Raw genomic sequence first — 19,041 nt, 5'->3', positions numbered from 1 at the left:
GTTAGGGTACGTCTTTCTTCACTTCCTTCCCCTTTCCCACTTCCTCCCCTTCCTTTCCCATTTCCCCTTCCCTTACCCTTTCCCCTCTCTCTCTCCTTCTTCTTCCCTTTACTCCTAACCCTCCCTCTCCTTCCCCTACCTATTCCCTCTACCCCCCTCCACCAAATACGAAGCGAACGATAGGTAGGGAGAGGGAGGAAGGGAGAGAAGGGGAGGGAGGGAGATGGGAGAGGAGAGGGGAGGAGGAGGAGGGAGGAGGAGAGAGAGGAGGAGGAGGAAGAAGAAGAGGACAAAGAAAGGTAAATGGGAGGAGGGAGGTGAGGAGGAGGAGGAGGAGGAGGAGAGAGAGGAGGAGGAGGAGTAAAGCGAGGAGAAGGAAGAGAGTGGAGTGATGAAAGAAGAAAAGAAGAAGAAGAAGAAAGAAGAAGAAGAAGAAGAAGAAAGAAGAAGAAGAAAGAAGAAGAAAGAAGAAAAAGGAAAGAAGAGCATCACTACTATCATCAGTATCTCCAAAGTTGACTATATCTTTTGTTGACTCTCTCTCTCTCTCTCTCTCTCTCTCTCTCTCTCTCTCTCTCTCTCTCTCTCCTCCCCTCTCTCTCTTTTCTCTTTCTCCTCGTGTGTGTGTGTATTGACAGAACAGACAGGAGCCAGACAGTCAGTAGTGGCAGCAATGTGGACCGGGAGTGTTCTGTCTCAGCAGGGAGACAGAAAGGCTAATTTACAACCTGTGAAATATGTCCTCTTGTCCCCAACACTTTCATGATAGTGTTCTTACATACATACATACATTGAGGTCTCAGGGCTAGGAGGACACCTTTATCTTGACACTGTCTTACTTCTCTCTCTCTCTCTCTCTGTCTTTATCTTTGGTATATTCAGTCTGTCTGTTTCTATTCGTCTGTCAGTGTCTATGTCTGTCTGTCTCGGATATATTTTCCAGTTGAATGTCTGTCTGGCCCATAGAGAGCAGGTGAGTGTCTGTACGTCCTCTGTCTTTGTCTTCCACAGATAGAGAGAGAGAGAGAGAGAGAGAGAGAGAGAGAGAGAGACAGTCAGAGTGAGAAACAAAGGGACAGTTAGAGAGCGAGGGAGAGACAGAGGTACACACAGACAGTAAGAGACAGAGAACAAACTACCGTAAAAGAGGTTGACAGGAAGAGACAGAGATAGATGGATGAAGAAGACCCTGGCGGCAGTATACTGTATTATGGTCCTTCTGTCAACCAAGACGGTAATGGTGGACAGGGAAGATGTCCTCCGTCTCTCCTTCTCTCCCCATGCCCCATCTTACTATCCCTTCCTTACAGCTACCATCCTCCACCCTACAACCCTCACACTTCCTCCTCCCCTATACCACCTCCCTACCCTTTCCCCCTGTTCCTATCCTCCCCCAAAACATATAATGCCCCCCCACCTCAACTTCCTCATCTCCACCCCCTCTCCCCTCCACGCCCCCACCTCAACTCCCCTACCTCATCTCCACGCCCCTCTCCCCCCCTCCGCCCCCCACCTCAACGCCCCTACCTCATCTCCACGCCTCCTCCCCCCCTCCACACCCCTCCCCCTCCTCTCCCCTCCACCCCCCTCTACCTCTACACACTTGGACTCTGTCACGGAGGTTGACACAAACATGGTCTGTGTACACGTGTATCTGTCTGTTTAACACACACACACACACACACACACACACACACACACACACACACACACACACACACACACACACACACACACACACACACACACACACACTTCATTTATTAATTACCATTCATTCCTTCTCACTTCAATAACAAACAAATTAGTCTCTAATTGGGTGGTGACGTCAGATGTGAAGGGTAGAGGCTGAAGCCGCCCACGTGGTCCTCCAGGTATTCTTCAGGTATCCCAGGAAACTCCAGGTATTCCTCATGTATTCTTCAGGTATTTTTAAGTTGACCACGTTAAGTCCAGCCGAGTGTCTTACCTGGTCCTTGTTATCTTGTTATCACTCTACCTGGTCATAGTTACCTTGTTACCCTCACCTGGTCATAGTTACCTTGTTATCACACACAATAAGTGGCTACTCCTGGTTGATGACGTGGTACGATAACTCATGATTTCGTCAAATTTCTAGAGTTGGTATTTAAAGAATATTTTGGATACCTGTCAGACGAGAATAATCTTCCATGTTCTTGAATGTTAACAAATTATGCTAACAACTTAAGAGAAGCCTCCAACATGCCTACAAGCCCTCCAAAATACCTATAATAAGGAGTTTAAGAGGTGGTTCCTTTCTTGAAATTTGTCACTCCAAATTAGGGAAAATATGAGTTTGCCGTGCGAGGGAGCAAAGGTGGACGGGGATAACAGGTATGGAGCGATGACTGGTGGCTGCATACTTACTAATTATGCAAATCAATGTGAGTAATGACCGCCGTTTCAGGACACAACCTGATAATTATCGTGCTTCTGGCAGTGGCGCCCGAGCTCCTCTACAGCAACCCCTCTGGCACCGTCTTATGTGTTGTCGTTTGAATAATATTATTATTATTATTATTACCGGTTTTCCTCGTACCGCAGATAAATGTTATTAATTAAGTTGCGTAAAATAAAAGATAGAGAGAGAGAGAGAGAGAGGAGAGAGAGAGAGAGAGAGAGAGAGAGAGAGAGAGGTAAATATTTCAGAAACAGAGAGAAAGAACATGAGACGAAAGAAAAGAAAGAAGAAATACACTCAAGATTCACCAGAACATTAATAAAGTATTTTCTTTCTCTAATAAATAACTAATACTAAAAGAACTTGTATAATTTAGTCTTTCTGCGTTCATACATCTCCGTGAATCCGAATCCGTGCAACAAAAACCAAAACAATAACAAGAAGATGAATCCAGATTAATATAAGAACGACAGCAATTAAAATCGTCCCAGATCAATTATCAAAATCTACAAGAAAATATAATTACTTTTTTCTTGTTGGTAATTAAAGACAGAGCGAGAACTAGTTAGAGAAAAGAGGATACAATTATTTTATTTATTTTTTCGAGTCAAGTCCTATAAAATCACACTATTTCCTATTTTCACTGCGGTATCTCCTATTTTCTCACGTTTCTCTCCTATTTTCTCACTATCTCCTATTTTCTCACACCATCTACTATTTTCCCACGGTTCTTGTTATTTTCCCACGCTCTTTGTTATTTTCCCACGCTCTTTGTTATTTTCCCACGCTCTTTGTTATTTTCCCACGCTCTTTGTTATTTTCCCACGCTCTTTGTTATTTTCCCACGCTCTTTGTTATTTTCCCACGCTCTTTGTTATTTTCCCACGCTCTTTGTTATTTTCCCACACTGACTGGTATTTTCCCACGGTTCGTCTCTTTAACCCTTCACGAGTCCTGCCTTCATCATCGACAACTAATGACGGTCTTCTGGCTAATTACATTTTGATTACACTGAGCATGGCACATGTTACCAGTGAGGAGGAGGGTGAATGGGGAAGGAGGGGTGAGAGGAGGGGTGAGAGAGGGGAGAGGGGTGGTATAGGATGGAGGGTGAGGCAAGGACGTGGGAGAAGGATGGGGGTGAGGGTATGAGGGGAGAAGGATGACGGAGGAGGGAAGAGCGTGAGGAGACTATGTTACATTTCCTCTCAATATCTCCCTTCCCCCTTTTAACCTCCAAATACCCTCATCTCCCCACAAACCACCACCTCTCCCTCTAAACGACCCCACCCACCTAATCACCCTCCATCCCCTTCACCCCTTTACCCTCCTTTACCCCCTCCCCGTCATCAAGTTAGTCACGACAAACCAATCACCTCCCCGACCCTTAACTCTTTTTATATAACTTTCACTTTCTTATCAAATAGAAAGAAGAACAAGACAAGAGATAAGAGGACCGTTAAGTAGATGATGAGAGGGAAGGAGAGGGAGAGGGAGAGGGAGAGAGAGAGAGAGAGAGAGAGAGAGAGAGAGAGAGAGAGAGAGAGAGAGTCACCTTATAGTTAAAAATACAACAATAACAACAACTAAAACAGCATTAATAATAATAATAATAATAATAATAATAATAATAGCAGCAACAACCACAACAAAACAACAACAACAACACGCATTCACAAACTCCACCGTCAATAAATAACAATTCAAATCCGTCTTCACGAACGCATTAGTCTAGAGTCCACGAACGGTGACGTGAGAACAGTTATATTTGATATCATTTGATTCTCACCCTAGCCGCTAAGACTCCCGTGGCGCTGACAGTACTAGTTGGCCCACCCACCCACCCACCCACCCCTAAAGAGAATAAAAATAAAACAAATCTGATTTATCTGTACTGTAACTTTATATATAAATCCTTTCAATAGCTTCCGTCCAATCCTGTCTTTCTGTCTATCTCTCTGTTTGTCTGTCACTGAAACCCTCGATCCATTACCCCCAACAACAGAAAATATTTACACTCCGTCCATCACCGTTAACAGTATAAACAGGTGAGGTCAAACAGAGTACCTTTTTATCTCTCAAAATATATATATTCTCTCTTTATTCTTCCCCTTCCCTCTCCTCCTCCTCTTCCCCTCCTCCTTCCCTCTCCCTCCTCCTCTTCCTCCTTCCCCTCCTCCTCCTCCTTCCCCTCCTCCTCCTCCTTCCTCTCCTCCTTCCCCTCCTCCTCCTTCCTCCCCCTCCTCCTCCTCCTCCTCCTCCTTCACATACTCCCTACTTCTCCTATTCCTCCTCCTCCTACTCCCTCTTCTCCTACTCTACTCCTTATTCTCCTCCTGTTCCTCCTTCGTCTCTTTCTTTTTGCCTCCCACTCCTCTCCCTCACTCTCCCTTTCACCCACCTCCCCCTAGCAACCTCAACAAAAACTACCACCATCACCACCACCTAACGTCACTACCACCACTACCACCACCTCCGTCACCACCACCTACCACCTTCCGTCACTACCACCACTACCACCTCCTTACCACCACCACCACCACTACTACTAGCACTATCAACAAGGGTAAGAGATGAGGTAAGAAGGATGAAGAGGAAATAAAGAAGGAAAGAGAGAAGGAAAGAAGAAGGAAGGGAAAAAAAGACTGTATGACTAACTGTCCTTTTGACCACCTCTCCGTCTCAACTGTCACTAACGAGGGTCATCACTTTAACGAGGTAGTCAGCGTTTTGTCATTAGTTAAGTCGACCACCGCTGAGTAAACAATGTCGAGTGACTAATTTAGACCGCCCCGTCACCTGGCCCCGTCACCTGGCCCCGTCACCCTGGGCCCGTCACCTGGCCTCATCACCTGGCCCCGTCACCCTGGGCCCATCACCCTGGCCTCGTCACCTGCTGGCCTCATCACCCTGGCCTCATCACCTGGCCCCATCACCTGGCCCCATCACCTGGCCTCATCACCCTGGCCCCATCACCCTGGCCCCATCACCCTGGCCCCATCACCCTGGCCCCATCACCCTGGCCCCATCACCCTGGCCCCATCACCCTGGCCTCATCACCCTGGCCCTGTCACCCTGGCCCCATCACCCTGGCCTCATCACCCTGGCCCCATCACCCTGGCCACATAACCCTGGCCCCATCACCCTGGCCACATCACTTTGGCCACATCACCCTGGCCCCACCACTGGCCACATCACTGGCCACATCACCCTGGCCACATCACCCTCTAATCCTCCACCACCTGAAAACCTAACCACTCACCTCTTCCCCTTCTCTCCATTCCCCTCTTCTTTTTTCACTCCCTCACCTCTCCTCCTTCCCCTCACCATCCGACCCATCATCACTTAAAGGTGGGCATAGATCTCCAACAAGCCACAATGTATCCTCATTTGCATACTGCAGGTTGGTCCACGTCAAGCTAATTGAATATGCCTCGACTCCTTACCTTTTGTTGGGGGGGAGGGGAGGGAGGGAGGGGGAGGGAGGGGGAGCTGCTTGTTTGAGAGGGGTATTAATGGGAAAAGGGGTGAGGAGTATGTGTGATAGTGGTAAGGGGTGTGGTAGAGGTGGGGTGTGTAGAGGGGTGTGGTAGAGGTGGGGGTGTGGTAGTAGTGGTGGGGTAGTAGTGGTGGTGGGGAGTAGTGGTGGGTGGGGTGGTAGTAGTGAGGGTATTGTACTGTAGTCCTTGTCACTGTTCTTATCATCATCATCATCATCTATCATCATTATCATCATCATCATTATCATCATCATTATTCCTTCCCAACCAACACAAAAACATCTCTCTTGGTCAAAACAAAAGAAGATCAGCTCGGTATTGAATCTCCTTAATCCCTAATCCTCGTTAATGAGCCAATCCTACGATAATCCTACCAGCACAGGTAATCCTAGCCAATAAGGGATTACTTTCATCCTATCATCCCTAGGAGGGGGGAGGAAAGGTGAAGGAGGGGAAAGAAAGTTGAGGAGGAGGAATGAGGAAGAAGAAGAGGAATGATGAGTGAAGGAAGAGGGGAGTGAAGGGAAGGAGAAGAAGGGAATTAAGGAGAGGAAGAGGGGCGAGAGGGAGGTGTGGAAGGAGAGAATAAGGAAGAGGAAGGGAGATAGAAGGAACACGAGGGGGAAGAGGAAGGAGACGAGAAATGGAAAGGAGAGAAATAGGAGGTAGAGAGGGGGAGACGAGGGAGATAAGGGGGAGGAGGAGGGAGATAAAGGGAGGAAGGTAAAGGGGAGGGGGATGGGAAGATGATGGGAAGAGAGATATACTAGTTGATTAACCCATAAAGTATGATAGCCCCTTGAGTATGATGACTTAACCCTTTGAATAAAACAACTTAACACCCTTGAGTATGATGACTTAACCCTTTGAATAAAACAACTTAACACCTTTGAGTACGGTAACCTAACACCTTGAGTACGATGACAATCCTTTGAGTGCAGCGATGGCATTTGTACTGCCGTTAAGTCGTATTCTTCAGGAAGTTATTCGTTTCCACGTCCAAAAGTCGGGAGAGTCTGTATACAATGATGGGGAGAGGGAAGGAGAGAGGGACGACGAGGGGCGAGAGAGGGCGGGGAGAGGGACGGAGAGAGGAACGGAGAGGGGATAGGAAGAGGGGCGGAGAGGGGGATAGAGAGAAGGACGGAGAGGGACGGAGAGGACGGAAAGTGGGACGAGAGAGGGGGGACGGAGAAGAATAGGGGAGGGACGGAGAGGGGACGGAGAAAGGGATAGAGAGAGGGACGGAGAGAGCGAGAGAAAGAACAGGGATGGAGAGAGGGACAGAGAGAGGGACAGAAAGAGAGACGGAGAGAGGGACGGAGAAAGGGACGGAGAGAGGGACGAGATAGGAGAGAAAAGAGAGGGAAGGAACGAGGGACGAACTGCAGGATCAGTTTCACGTCGGTGTGTTACCTGATGTGGGCGGACATGTGCGTCGATGTGAGGGACATCGCATTATGCTATCTTGCCTGGCTATCTTTCCTTTGTTGTGTGAGAGAGAGAGAGAGAGAGAGAGAGACAACTTGTTCTCCTCTACCTGGACTGGGAAAAAATTAATTAAAGGTGTACAGCTCAACCTTAACCTTGACCTAGTGGGATAATTCTCAGAGCACACTGAGGGTGACCGCCAACACACCCGGCCTTGAGGGGAAGAGGGGAGAAGGTGTGAGGGGTGAGGGGGTGGGGAGGGAGGGGTGGAGGTAGAGGGGGAGAGGAGGAGGGGTGGGGGAGGGAGGTGAGATGAGGGGTGAGGGGAGAGGGAGGGGTGGGGGAGGGGGGAGATGGAGGGAGGTGGGGGGGAGGTGGGGGGAGGAGGTGGAGGAGGGAGAGGGAGGTGAGGGAGAGGAGGGAGGGGTGGGGGGAGGAGGTGTGAGGGGAGATGAGGTGGGTGGGAGGGGGAGAGGAGGGGGTGGGGGAGGTGGGGGGAGGTGGGAGGAGGTGGGGAGGAGGGGAGAGGAGGTGGAGGGGAGAGGAGGTGGGAGGGGAGAGGTGGGAGGGGGGGGAGAGGAGGTGGAGGGGAGAGAGGAGGTGAGGGGAGGAGGTGAGGGGGAGAGGTGAGGTGGGGGGAGGGGGGAGGAGGTGGAGGGGGGAGGATGAGGTGAGGGGGAGAGGAGGTGTACCTGATGTGTTACTTATTACCAGATCAAAGATATACCTCGTAAGTGTATGTTCTGGAGGAAATCATTTTATTACGTCTGTGGTTTTGGGTTCATTGATGTGGTACTACTGCTTGACGTTATTACTGTTATTAATTTATCGTGTTATTTTAAGTTATTATTGTTATTACTCTTATTATTATTACATTTACTTATCAGTGTTTTTTTTATTCCTATTCTATTCGATGTTGATAATAATAATAATAATAATCGTAAACGCAATAATACTTTCAACAACAACAACAACAATAACTAAATTTTCAGCATCTAGGATCAGAGAGAGAGAGAGAGAGAGAGGAGAGAGAGAGAGAGAGAGAGAGAGAGAGAGAGCTTACCTGGGCTGGTCGGGATATGAAGTTATCTTACCTGGGCAGGCGTTCAGCACGATAACCGTGAGAACGATTATCGGGGTAATTCCTATCACCGATTATCACGATAATTCTCACCATCAAGAAGTTTACACCATGAGATACGTATCTTTCCCGCCCTACCAAGAGGAGGATTGTGTGTTGGTAAGTACAACTCTTAAGACGACTTCTACACGACCTCATGACGACCTGTGGAGAGTTATGTTGAGTGAAACGACTCTTGGTCTAGCATTAGCCTTTGGAGGTCGTTTATGGGGCGTTTAGTGACTTTTCTTCTAAGACGACCTGTACACGACCTACTATGACCTAGAGAGGGCGTTTGTACGACCTGTGTTTAGCTTTTACGTCAGGTACGACTCTTGGTTTAGCACAAGGCTTTACAACGACCCTTGCATGCTAATAAAAAAAAACACCAGACCAGACACGACTATTGAACGACCCCATAACAACTAAGCGAAGACCAGACCCCACGACCGCTTAACGACCACTAAAAGGATCACCAGACCCACACGACCCCTGTACGACCACTAAAAAGGACCACCAGACCCCACACGACCGCTTAACGACCACTAAAAGGACCACCAGACCCCACACGACCCCTGTACGACCACTAAAAGGACCACCAGACCCCACACGACCCCTGTACGACCGTTAAAAGGACCACCAGACCCCACACGACCGCTTAACGACCGCTGGACCACAGACCACACGACCCCTGAACGACCGCCAGGACCACCAGACAGGACACGACTCCTAGACGACCCTGGAGGCAGGCACGACCTACTGAAGGACCTGTGGAAACCATGACCAAGGCGGAAGTGACCCCCTTTACCTCCTCCCCTCCACTCCTACCTGTCTCTCACTCTCTATTCTCTTCTCTCACTTTTATCTCATTATTCTTATATCTCCCTATCATGCTCTCTCTCTCTCTCTCCCATACGTCTCAAACTTCTCTCACTATTTACATTTTTCTTACTTTCGCTTTCCTCTCTGCCCCTCTTATCGGCCACTGCTGCTTCTCCTTCCTTCCCTTCCCTCTTCCTCCTTCATTGTCTCTTCTTCATTTTTCTTGACTCCCTTTAGTCCTGTCTCTCACTTTCTCTTTCTCACCCTTCACTTTCTTTTTCTCTCTCACCATTGTCTCTCACTTTTTTCCTCTCCACCATGTCTCTACCTTTCTCTTTCTCACCCTTCACTTTCTTTTTCTCTCACCATTGTCTCTCACTTTTTCTCTCTCACCATGTCTCTCACTTTCCTCCTCATTTACACACAACTATAGGTTCTTAATTGTTTCTCTTACTTTGACAACACACACAAATTGTTTCTCACTCTTGATTTATTTTTTCCATTTGTTTTTATTTTAGGTTCAATTTCTGTACCCTCCCTCCCCCCTCTCCCTCCCCCCCTGGTTGTGGGTAGGTGACCTGTGCCACGGTGGTCTAATCCCAGTAGAAAAAAATCTCTCCAGTATCTCAATTTTCACATTGACTTTTTACCCTCTTCGTATTTTTTAATTTCCTCCTATTCTCCCTTCTTTCTTCCACGTCCTTATTTCCTCACATCTCCCACCTATTCCAATATTCCTCTTCCCTCATCTGAACTCCCTTCCTTCCTTCCTTCCTTCCTTCCTTCCTTTCTTCCTTCCTCCCTTCTTCACTCTCTCTCCCTCTCTCACTTCCTCTCTTTCGAAACTGTTTCCCTCCTTATCTTCCCTCTCAACCACCTCCCTTCTCTTCTTCCCTTTCCCTCCTCCCTCAACATCCCTCCCTCCCTCTCCCTGGCAGGGCAGAGCAGCAGGGTGGGCCAGGGAGTTATTAGCCTCGCTGATGCTTAAGATAACATCCCGTCAGCTCCTGCAGTCAGACTCACCGTAGACCCAGATTATAGACTAGCCTAGACGCAGTAGGACGCTGTAAGACTCTGTAGGACACGGTAGGACTCTATAGGACTCTATAGGACGCTGTAGGACTCTCTAGGACGCTGTAGGACGCTGTAGGACGCTGTGGGACGCTGTAGGACGCTGTGACTATGGTCGTTATAACTGGAAAACTGTAGGATACTCTCGGATGCTGTGGGACGCTGTAGTACGCCGTGGGATGCTGTAGGACGCTGGTGACATTGTGGACGCTGTGGGACGCTGTAGTACGCTGTGGGAAGTTGTAGGACGCTGTAGACGCAGGATACTGTGGGACGCTGGACGCTGTACGCTGTGGGTCGTTGACTGTAGACGCCGTAGAACGCTGGGGACACTATAGAACGTATAGACCCGTAGGACGCTGTAGGATGTATGATGCTGTAGGACGCATTAGGACTCTATCGGACGCTGTAGACTTGAAGGACGCCGTAGAACGTTGTAGGACGCTGTGGGACTTGTAGGACGCTGTGGGACTATGGTAGGACACCATAGGACGTTGTAGGACGCTGTAGGACGTTGTGGTGAGCTGTGGGCACAATTACTGAGCAAAAAGACCTCGGTGGTTTGGCGTTGACCCAAGACAGATAAATAGCAAGAGTAAACATAAAACAATATATCAGGTGTGTTAATTAGGAGGCGGCGCAGGTGACTGGAGTAACAACACAATATAGATTACAAACGTGATATAAAAAATTCATCATACAACGTCACTCACGACATAGGTGAGGTGAGGTGAGGTGAGGTGAGGTGAGGTGAGGTGAGGTGAGGTTGTTTTAAAATACGGCCGCTTTTACTGACTACTCTTGACGGTGGACCTGTAGGGCGATATTATGATGGTCCTCCTCAAGTGGTACAGAGTCGAGGGGGACCTGGTGCTCTATTGACTGGAGGGTGACCGTGAATCCGAGAAAATAAGATACATTTTAGTTTACCATTTGAGTACGAGATTTATGGAGTACAGTGAATTAACCTTTTGAGTACGAGGACGACAACTCCCTGAAACGATGACTATGCACTTGAGGACGATAGTTATGGAGCACAGTGACTTAACCCTCTGAGTACGATGACTGACCCTTTGAGGACATTGATTTACTACATGAGGACGATGACTTAACCCTCTGAGTACGATGACTGACCCTTTGAGGACATTGATTTACGACATGAGGACGATGACTTAACCCTCTGAGGACGATGGATAAATTATTGTTTTTAAAGAAGTTAAATCATCGTTCTCAGGAAGGTTAAGGATATGATCATCGGGGTGTGTACTTGTAACATCATCATCATCATCATCATCATCATCATCATCATCACTCACCTCTCTTGATGGTGTCACCGAAGGGGACGTCCAGGTCACTCCCAGGGCCACTCTTGGTAGTACAGTTCCATCGCTCGTTACGGAACTGATACTGACACTCATTGATGCCCAGCCTGGCACCGTCACTCACACTCCTGATGGTGTCTGGGTGACTCTGGCAGACGGCCACCTGCTGCTGCACCAACCCAGGAAGATGCTGGCAGATACTCATGGCAGACGAGGTGCTCACGTTCTGCACCTCCTGGTCCCCCTGCGGCAGGAGAGGCGTCACCCCCACCACCCCCAGGTACCTGAAGGAGAGAGACACATTAATTACCAACACCTGAGATACAACACTGTACAGGAGAATGATTTATTATGTTTGTTTACTGATTAATGATGACTGATGTGATGGATGTAGGAGTACATATTAATATACATATAGACATGTTTACTAATACTAATGGTGTGTGTGTGTGTGTGGGTGTGTGTGGGTGTGTGTGTGGGTGTGTGTGTGTGTGTGTGTGGGTGTGTGTGTGTGTGTGTGTGTGTGTGTGTGTGTGTGTGTGTGTGTGTGGGTGGGTGTGTGTGTGTGTGTTTATAATACATTTGTGAGCCCCAAAACAGCGGTACCAACTATGAACCCCTGACATGACCCCTCTTGCCAACCTTGAGAGATAGATAGAGAGATAGAGAGATAATGATAATGACATAGATACAAATAAATAGGTGCATTGAGAGAGAGAGAGAGAGAGAGAGAGAGAGAGAGAGAGAGAGACACTAGGACATGAATAATCTTGTATCTAATGTACCATACAGCAGACAGTGGCGCTCAGGGCAAGGAGGGCACCGTGTAGGTATTGGGTACATAAGGGCAATGGGGGCATTTATCCTTAGAGTTTAATATGGGTGTGATACCTTTCCTCTCTCTACCCCCCCTTCCCTCTTCCTTATCCCCTTTCCTTCCTCCTTACCCCTCTCTACCCTTTCCTCCCTCCCTACCCCTATTCCTCCCCTCCCTCCCCCTTTCCTACCCAATTTCTCTGCATTCTACCCCCCTTTCCTACCCAATTTACTCCCTCCGTATCCCCATTCCCCCTTTCTACCCCATTTCCCCCCTCTCTACCCCCATAAGTGAGAGGGTGGAGGGGGGGAGGGTTGTGATATAAGAGCAATTTCTTCTTAATAATGTGGGAAAGGTGACTAACCCCGTGTTGTGAAGACGTGATGAATGGGTTGTGTAGATGTGAGAAAGAAAGAAAGAAAGAAAGAGGGAGAGAGAGAGGGGTGAGAGGTATAGCTGGGGTTGAAATATAAAATACACTTTTCATTTTTCTATATAGATGAAATAAGCTAAACCCTTTCTTCCACTTATTATAGCTGAGGGAAGCTATATAATGTATAAGTGTTTTAAGCTATAACTGATGACAATTATATAGTTGATTTAGGTGATAGCTGGTTAATGGCATAAGTCACGTAAGCTATATCTGGGTCAAGCTATAATCATTTTAAGCTTTAATGAATAATATATCTGGTTCTATCATTAGTTGGTTAAAGCTAAAAGCACGCTCAAGCTATAGCTGATTTCTTGAAAGCTACAGCTGTTTGGAGGTAAGGGTGGGGTGGGCGTAGGGGGAAGGGGGTGGGTTATGGGTGGAAGGGTAGGCGGGATGGGCGCAGGTCGGAGGGAGTGGGTTATGGGTGGAAGGGTAGAAGTGGGCGAGGTGGGTTGAGGAAGGGGGTGGGCGGGGGTGGGTTGAGGAAGCAAGGGTGGGGGAGGTGGGCGGCCATGTTACCATCTGTTAGCGCCTGTCGCTCTCAACACCATAAAAATTCCTCTGAACTGAGGCTCCTGCCACCCCGACCAAGATTAATCGCGACTCTAAGGCTCAATATATCTACTCTGTACCCTCGACTTTCAACCTTAAAGTGTTTTTATTCCCATCAATATATCACTTTACTCACACTAAGGGATTTTCAGTCATGTTTTTTCCCAGGATGCCTTGTGTGTTTATAAGTTATCGGATTTTTTTTCCCCAGGAGAATCTGATTCAGGGTTTTTTTTTCCTGGGATGTCTCGTGCGTTTATAAATTATTAAAGGTTTTTATTTCCAGGAGAATCTGAGCCTCTAGTGTTGATTTAATTGTGTGATATTATATACTGTATATATTAAGGTATCTTGTTAAGGAAGTAGATTACCCTTTGTGGGTATTTAAAATTGCCGAGTTTTGGGTTAGATTTGGGTAGGTTAGGTTAGCTTAGGGGTGGATTAGGTTAGGTTAGGGTAAGGGTTACACTATCCTTATCATTCACTATCTCATAATTTCTTAATGTTTATCTTTTGTTTATATAAGAGTTCAACAGCGAATTGTTATATCTATTAACGTCTCGTATGTTATAAGTCTTGACGTTCTAATTGGCGTTTTAATTTAAGTAAGTCTTGGTTTAGTCGTTCCGTCATTAAAGACTTGGGTGGTTTAATCTGAATGAGTCTGGTCCAGTCGTTACGTCACGCCAAACACCTCCTTCTAAATCCTCTTAAGACATCTCGTAGACATCTTACATCTTGAGTATGATGACTTAAACCCTCAAGTATGATGACTTAAACCCTCGATTACGATGACTTAAACCCTCAAGTATGATGACTTAAACCCTCGATTACGATGACTTAAAGCCTCAAGAGTATGATGACCAAACCCTCGATTACGATGACTTAAACCCTCAAGTATGATGACTTAAACCCTCGATTACGATGACTTAAACCCTCAAGTATGATGACAAACCCTCGATTACGATGACAAACCCTCAAGTATGATGGCTTAAACCCTCGATTACGATGACTTAGAAGCCCTCAAAGTATGATGGCTTAAACCCTCGATTACGATGACTTAAACCCTCAAATTATGATGACTTAAACCCTCGATTGATGACTTAAACCCTCAAGTATGATGACTTAAACCCTCGATTACGATGTTAAACCCTCAAAATTATGATGACTTAAACCCTCGATTACGATGACTTAAACCCTCAAGTATGATGAGCAAACCCTCGATTACGTCACGCCAAACACCTCCTTCTAAATCCTCTTAAGACATCTCGTAGACATCTTACATCTTGAGTATGATGACTTAAACCCTCAAGTATGATGACTTAAACCCTCGATTACGATGACTTAAACCCTCAAGTATGATGGCTCCTAAGCAATCAATGATAAATATTTGGTTACACTTATTTATGATTATCTTTTGTTTTATAAGTGATATTTTCTTTCTAAGTTTATCAAGTAAGTATTGTAAGTAAATGATGGTCTGTTATATAAGTAATTAAGGGAGAGTTTAAGTTCCCTAACAAATCTAGTCGAGCCGATTCATTCAACAATACACCTTAACTCTCCCTCCCCCCTCTCTCTCTCTCTCTCTTTTCCCTTCTCTCTCTTCTCCTCTCTTTCTCTCTCACGTTCTCTCTTCCCCTCTATTTCTCTCTTCCCCTCTCACATTCTCTCTTCCCCTCTCACTTTCTCTCTTTCACTCTCACCTTCTCTCTTCCCCTCTCACCCTTACTCTCCCCTGACACCCCCTTCCCCTACCTATTCTCCCCCTGGCTCCCCCTTCCCCTTCCTTCACCTCATCTACCCCTCTCCCCCTGCCACCCCCTCCCAATCTCTCTCCCTAACATCCCCCCTTTCCCTCCTCTCCACCTCCCTCCTCTTCTCTCCACCTCTCTCCTTTCCCACCCCCTTTCTCTCCCCTTGACACCCCCCCTCTCCCCCCCTCGTCCAGGTGAGGCTGTTATGGTCATCTCTCATCTTCAGGTGTGTAAAAGTCCCTACCTGTAATTACCTGTGGCTGGGTGGCCGTCCAGGTGTCAATAAGCTGTGTCTCACTGTCAACATGGCGGCGGCTCTCACTTTGTGTTCTAGTATGTAGGTGAGTTTTAGTGTTTACGGTTTTTTGGGTTAGGTTAGGTTATGGGGTGGTTAGGATAGGTTAGGTTAGGTTATGGGGTGGTTAGGATAGGTTAGGTTAGGTAATGGGGTTAGGTTAGGATAGGTTAGGTTAGGTAATGGGATGGTTGGGTTAGGTTAGGTGGTAGATACAAGAGGTCTTCATCTCCCTTTAATGATGACTTTTACCGTAAGGTCATTTGAGAAACAAAATGAAATAGTTAAGTGAGGATTATCTTATATCTCCATTTAAGGGGAAAATTAACCCATAAGAGTTTTTTGTTACTTTTGGACCTGATGAGGATTGTGACCTATGGCTCCTGAAACACTCGTAAGATGTTTTATATTCGACGTAACTAATAATGAAAGAACGTTGTGTAATTAGGGTTGAGTAACTTAGACGTATCGTAAGTTACTAGGAAAATATTACGTAAGATCCTTTGAGAATCCAACATTATATAGTAGCTTAGATAAGTCAGTTCAACACGTTCTCTCAAGCTCTCACTAATAATACAATATAACCCACGAACCTTTGAGAATCCGACCCACTAACACCCCCTCTTCTGCCACTATCCACTCCAGGCGGTAATCTATCCGTCTATCTATCTATTTATCTCTCTATCACTCTATCAAACAATCAACTCGTTACCATCCATCTCATCTGCCTATCTGTGTGTCAGTTACTGAATAAAAATTCATCACAGCTATCAAGGGGTATCGAACCCAGGTATCAGAAGAAAAAAACCTCCCCAGGCAACATTCTTACCAGGCTCCACCTTCCTCGGTCCTGTCTGTCTGTATGTCTGTTTGTCTGTCTAGGAAGGAGACGGTGGTGGGAGAAGTAAGAGAGGTCCGAGACAGCTAACATGGGATCCGACACTTCATCCATCACGCTAAACACTTCCCGTGAAGGTTTCGACTCCTTATAGAGGGATTCGACCTTATTGAAAGACATATCGGCGTCTTAGAACCTACAAACACGTAACCGAGTCTATTCACTCGGACAAAGACATTTCCTTAATAGGTTTCAAGCCTTTATTAAGGGATCCAACCCTTTACTATGGGGTCCAACCCTTTATTATGGGTTCCAACCCTTTATTATGGGATCCAACCCTTTATTATGGGATCCAACCCTTTATTATGGGATCCAACCCTTTATTATGGGATCCAACCCTTTATTATGGGATCCAACCCTTTGTTATGGGATCCAACCTTTTATTGTGGGATCCAACCCTTTATTATGGGATCCAACCCTTTATTATGGGATCCAGCCCTTTATTATGTGATCCAACCCTTTATTATTGGATCTAACCCTTTAAAACGAGATCTAACCCCTTAGAAGAGGATTCGAACCTTTATGAACTACAAATTAGAAGTTTAGAACCTATGAAATCGATATGACATTATTTAATCAAAATGCAGTTATGTAAATCAGATCGATATGCTTCTCCCACATGTTTCAACTCCCTCTAATGGGATTCAATCCTGTAAAGCAAAAATTAGTTTTTTAAGAAATAGGATCCAACCTTATTAGGAAACAACTCGACGTCTTAAAACTTACGCTAAACGATTCTCAATTATCTAATCGAACCCGATACGTCTCTCTTATAGGTTCCCAACTTATATAACGAGATCCAGAGTAAAAAAAGGGCAACTGGTAATCTATAGTATAATCCAACGTTTTAAAAGTGGAACCACGTCTCTATTATACGATCTAATGGATAAAAAAGGGAATCAAACTCTGTATAGCACAATCTAGTGCTTTTAAAAGAGATCCAACTCCTTATAACACGATCCATCGGCGTCTAAGAGCTTCCATTAAAATTGTTCTCAATTATTGATAGAAATGAAGCACTTCTCTAAACACGTTTCAACCTTTTACAGCAGGATCTCTTAAACTGGGATTACATATTGTATAAAATCCCTAAAATACAATGCAAAAGGGTCTTGAATCCTTTAAAATAGGATGCAATATAGAATTCAACCCCTTAAAATGAGATTCAATCCCTTACTGTAGAATTTTAACAACACTGTGATCCAAACCCCTAAAATAGTACCCAACCCCTTACAATACCATTCAACCCATGGGATCAAACCCTTTAAAAATAATATCCAACCCCTTTAGAATAGAACTTAACACCCTCAACGTTACATCCAACCGTCTCTAATACGCCCCAGAACTATATTGAGAGACACATCGGCCCTCTTGAAACTTACCCTAAACGAGACTCAATTATTTATTCGAGCCTGACTGTTGTGTGGGACGAGTTGGTGCTGTAAATAAAAGAACGCGTGGCTGTACCGTGAATTAGTGAGTGGGAGGTAGTGACTGTGTTGGAGACAGACAGGTAGACAGATACACAGACAGGTAAGTAGAGAGACAGGTAGACAGATAGACAGACAGGTAAGTAGAGAGACAGGTAGACGTACAAGGAGACAGGTAGGTAAGTAGACAGACAGGTAGGTAGAGAGACAGGTAGACAAGCAGGGAGACAGGTAGGTAGAGAGACAGGTAGATATACAAGGAGACAGGTAGGTAGGTAGACAGACAGAGAGACAGACAGGTAAGTAGAGAGACAGCAAGTTAGAAAGAAAAGCAGACTATTAAACAGGCAAAAGACGGTAGACAGACAGACATACATAAAGACAGACAGACAGAAGGTCGTTGAATGCACCACCATCCCTACCACCACCACCACCACCATCCCTACCATAGCCACTACCACCACTACCGCCATTTCAAGCACCATCCCTACCACCACCACCATCCCTACCATAGCCACTACCACCACTACCACCACCACCACCACCATCCCTACCACCACCACCACCCCTACCACCATCCCTACCATAGCCACTACCACCACTACCGCCATTTCAAGCACCATCAACAGTCTCAATAACACTCTGATGTCTTTTAAGAATATTATTAAGGAAAATAAAGAGGTAGTTACTGAATAATGGCGTTGAAAGATTAATGGAGCTCCTTTAAATAAACACAATGGCGCGGGAAGGTATTTATCAGCAATCTTTATTTTATCATCAGACGAGGGACGAGGTTGTGGTTGGTAGTGGTGGTGGTGGTTGTTAGTGGTGGTTATAGTGGTGGTGGTTATAGTGGTAGTGGTGGTGGTGGTTGGTAGTGGTGGTTATAGTGGTGGTGGTTATAGTGGTGGTGGTTATAGTGGTGGTGGTTATAGTGGTGGTGGTTATAGTGGTGGTGGTTAGTGGTGGTTATATTGGTGGTTGTTAGTGGTGGTTATGGTGGTGGTTATAATGGTGGTTGTTAGTGGTGGTTGCTAATGGTGGTTGTTAATGATGGTTGTTAGTGGTGGTGGTTGTTTGCAGGACAGTAATTGTGGTTAGTTTATTGTCTCTCATATGAATTATAGATCCAGTATGGCGGAGTGTATTATTGTATGATTGAAGACCTTTA

At 46.1% G+C, this 19,041-nt stretch overlaps 1 protein-coding gene across 1 annotated transcript in view; it reads right to left on the bottom strand.

Annotated features, from left to right (window-relative positions):
* Positions 1-19,041, bottom strand: part of LOC121877675 (protein Wnt-16-like) — a 63,840-nt gene that overhangs the window by 26,041 nt on the left and 18,758 nt on the right. Inside the window, exon 2 of the mRNA XM_042383495.1 lies at positions 11,683-12,017. Coding sequence (XP_042239429.1) covers positions 11,683-12,017 — 335 coding nt within the window. The remainder of the gene's footprint in view (positions 1-11,682; positions 12,018-19,041) is intronic.

The sequence above is a fragment of the Homarus americanus genome, unplaced genomic scaffold (genome assembly GCF_018991925.1).
Source record: "Homarus americanus isolate GMGI-L3 unplaced genomic scaffold, GMGI_Hamer_2.0 scaffold25611, whole genome shotgun sequence".
NCBI lineage: Eukaryota > Metazoa > Arthropoda > Malacostraca > Decapoda > Nephropidae > Homarus > Homarus americanus.
The sequence above is the reverse complement of the archived record's forward strand: the minus strand, read 5'-3'. Positions and strand labels throughout refer to the sequence as shown.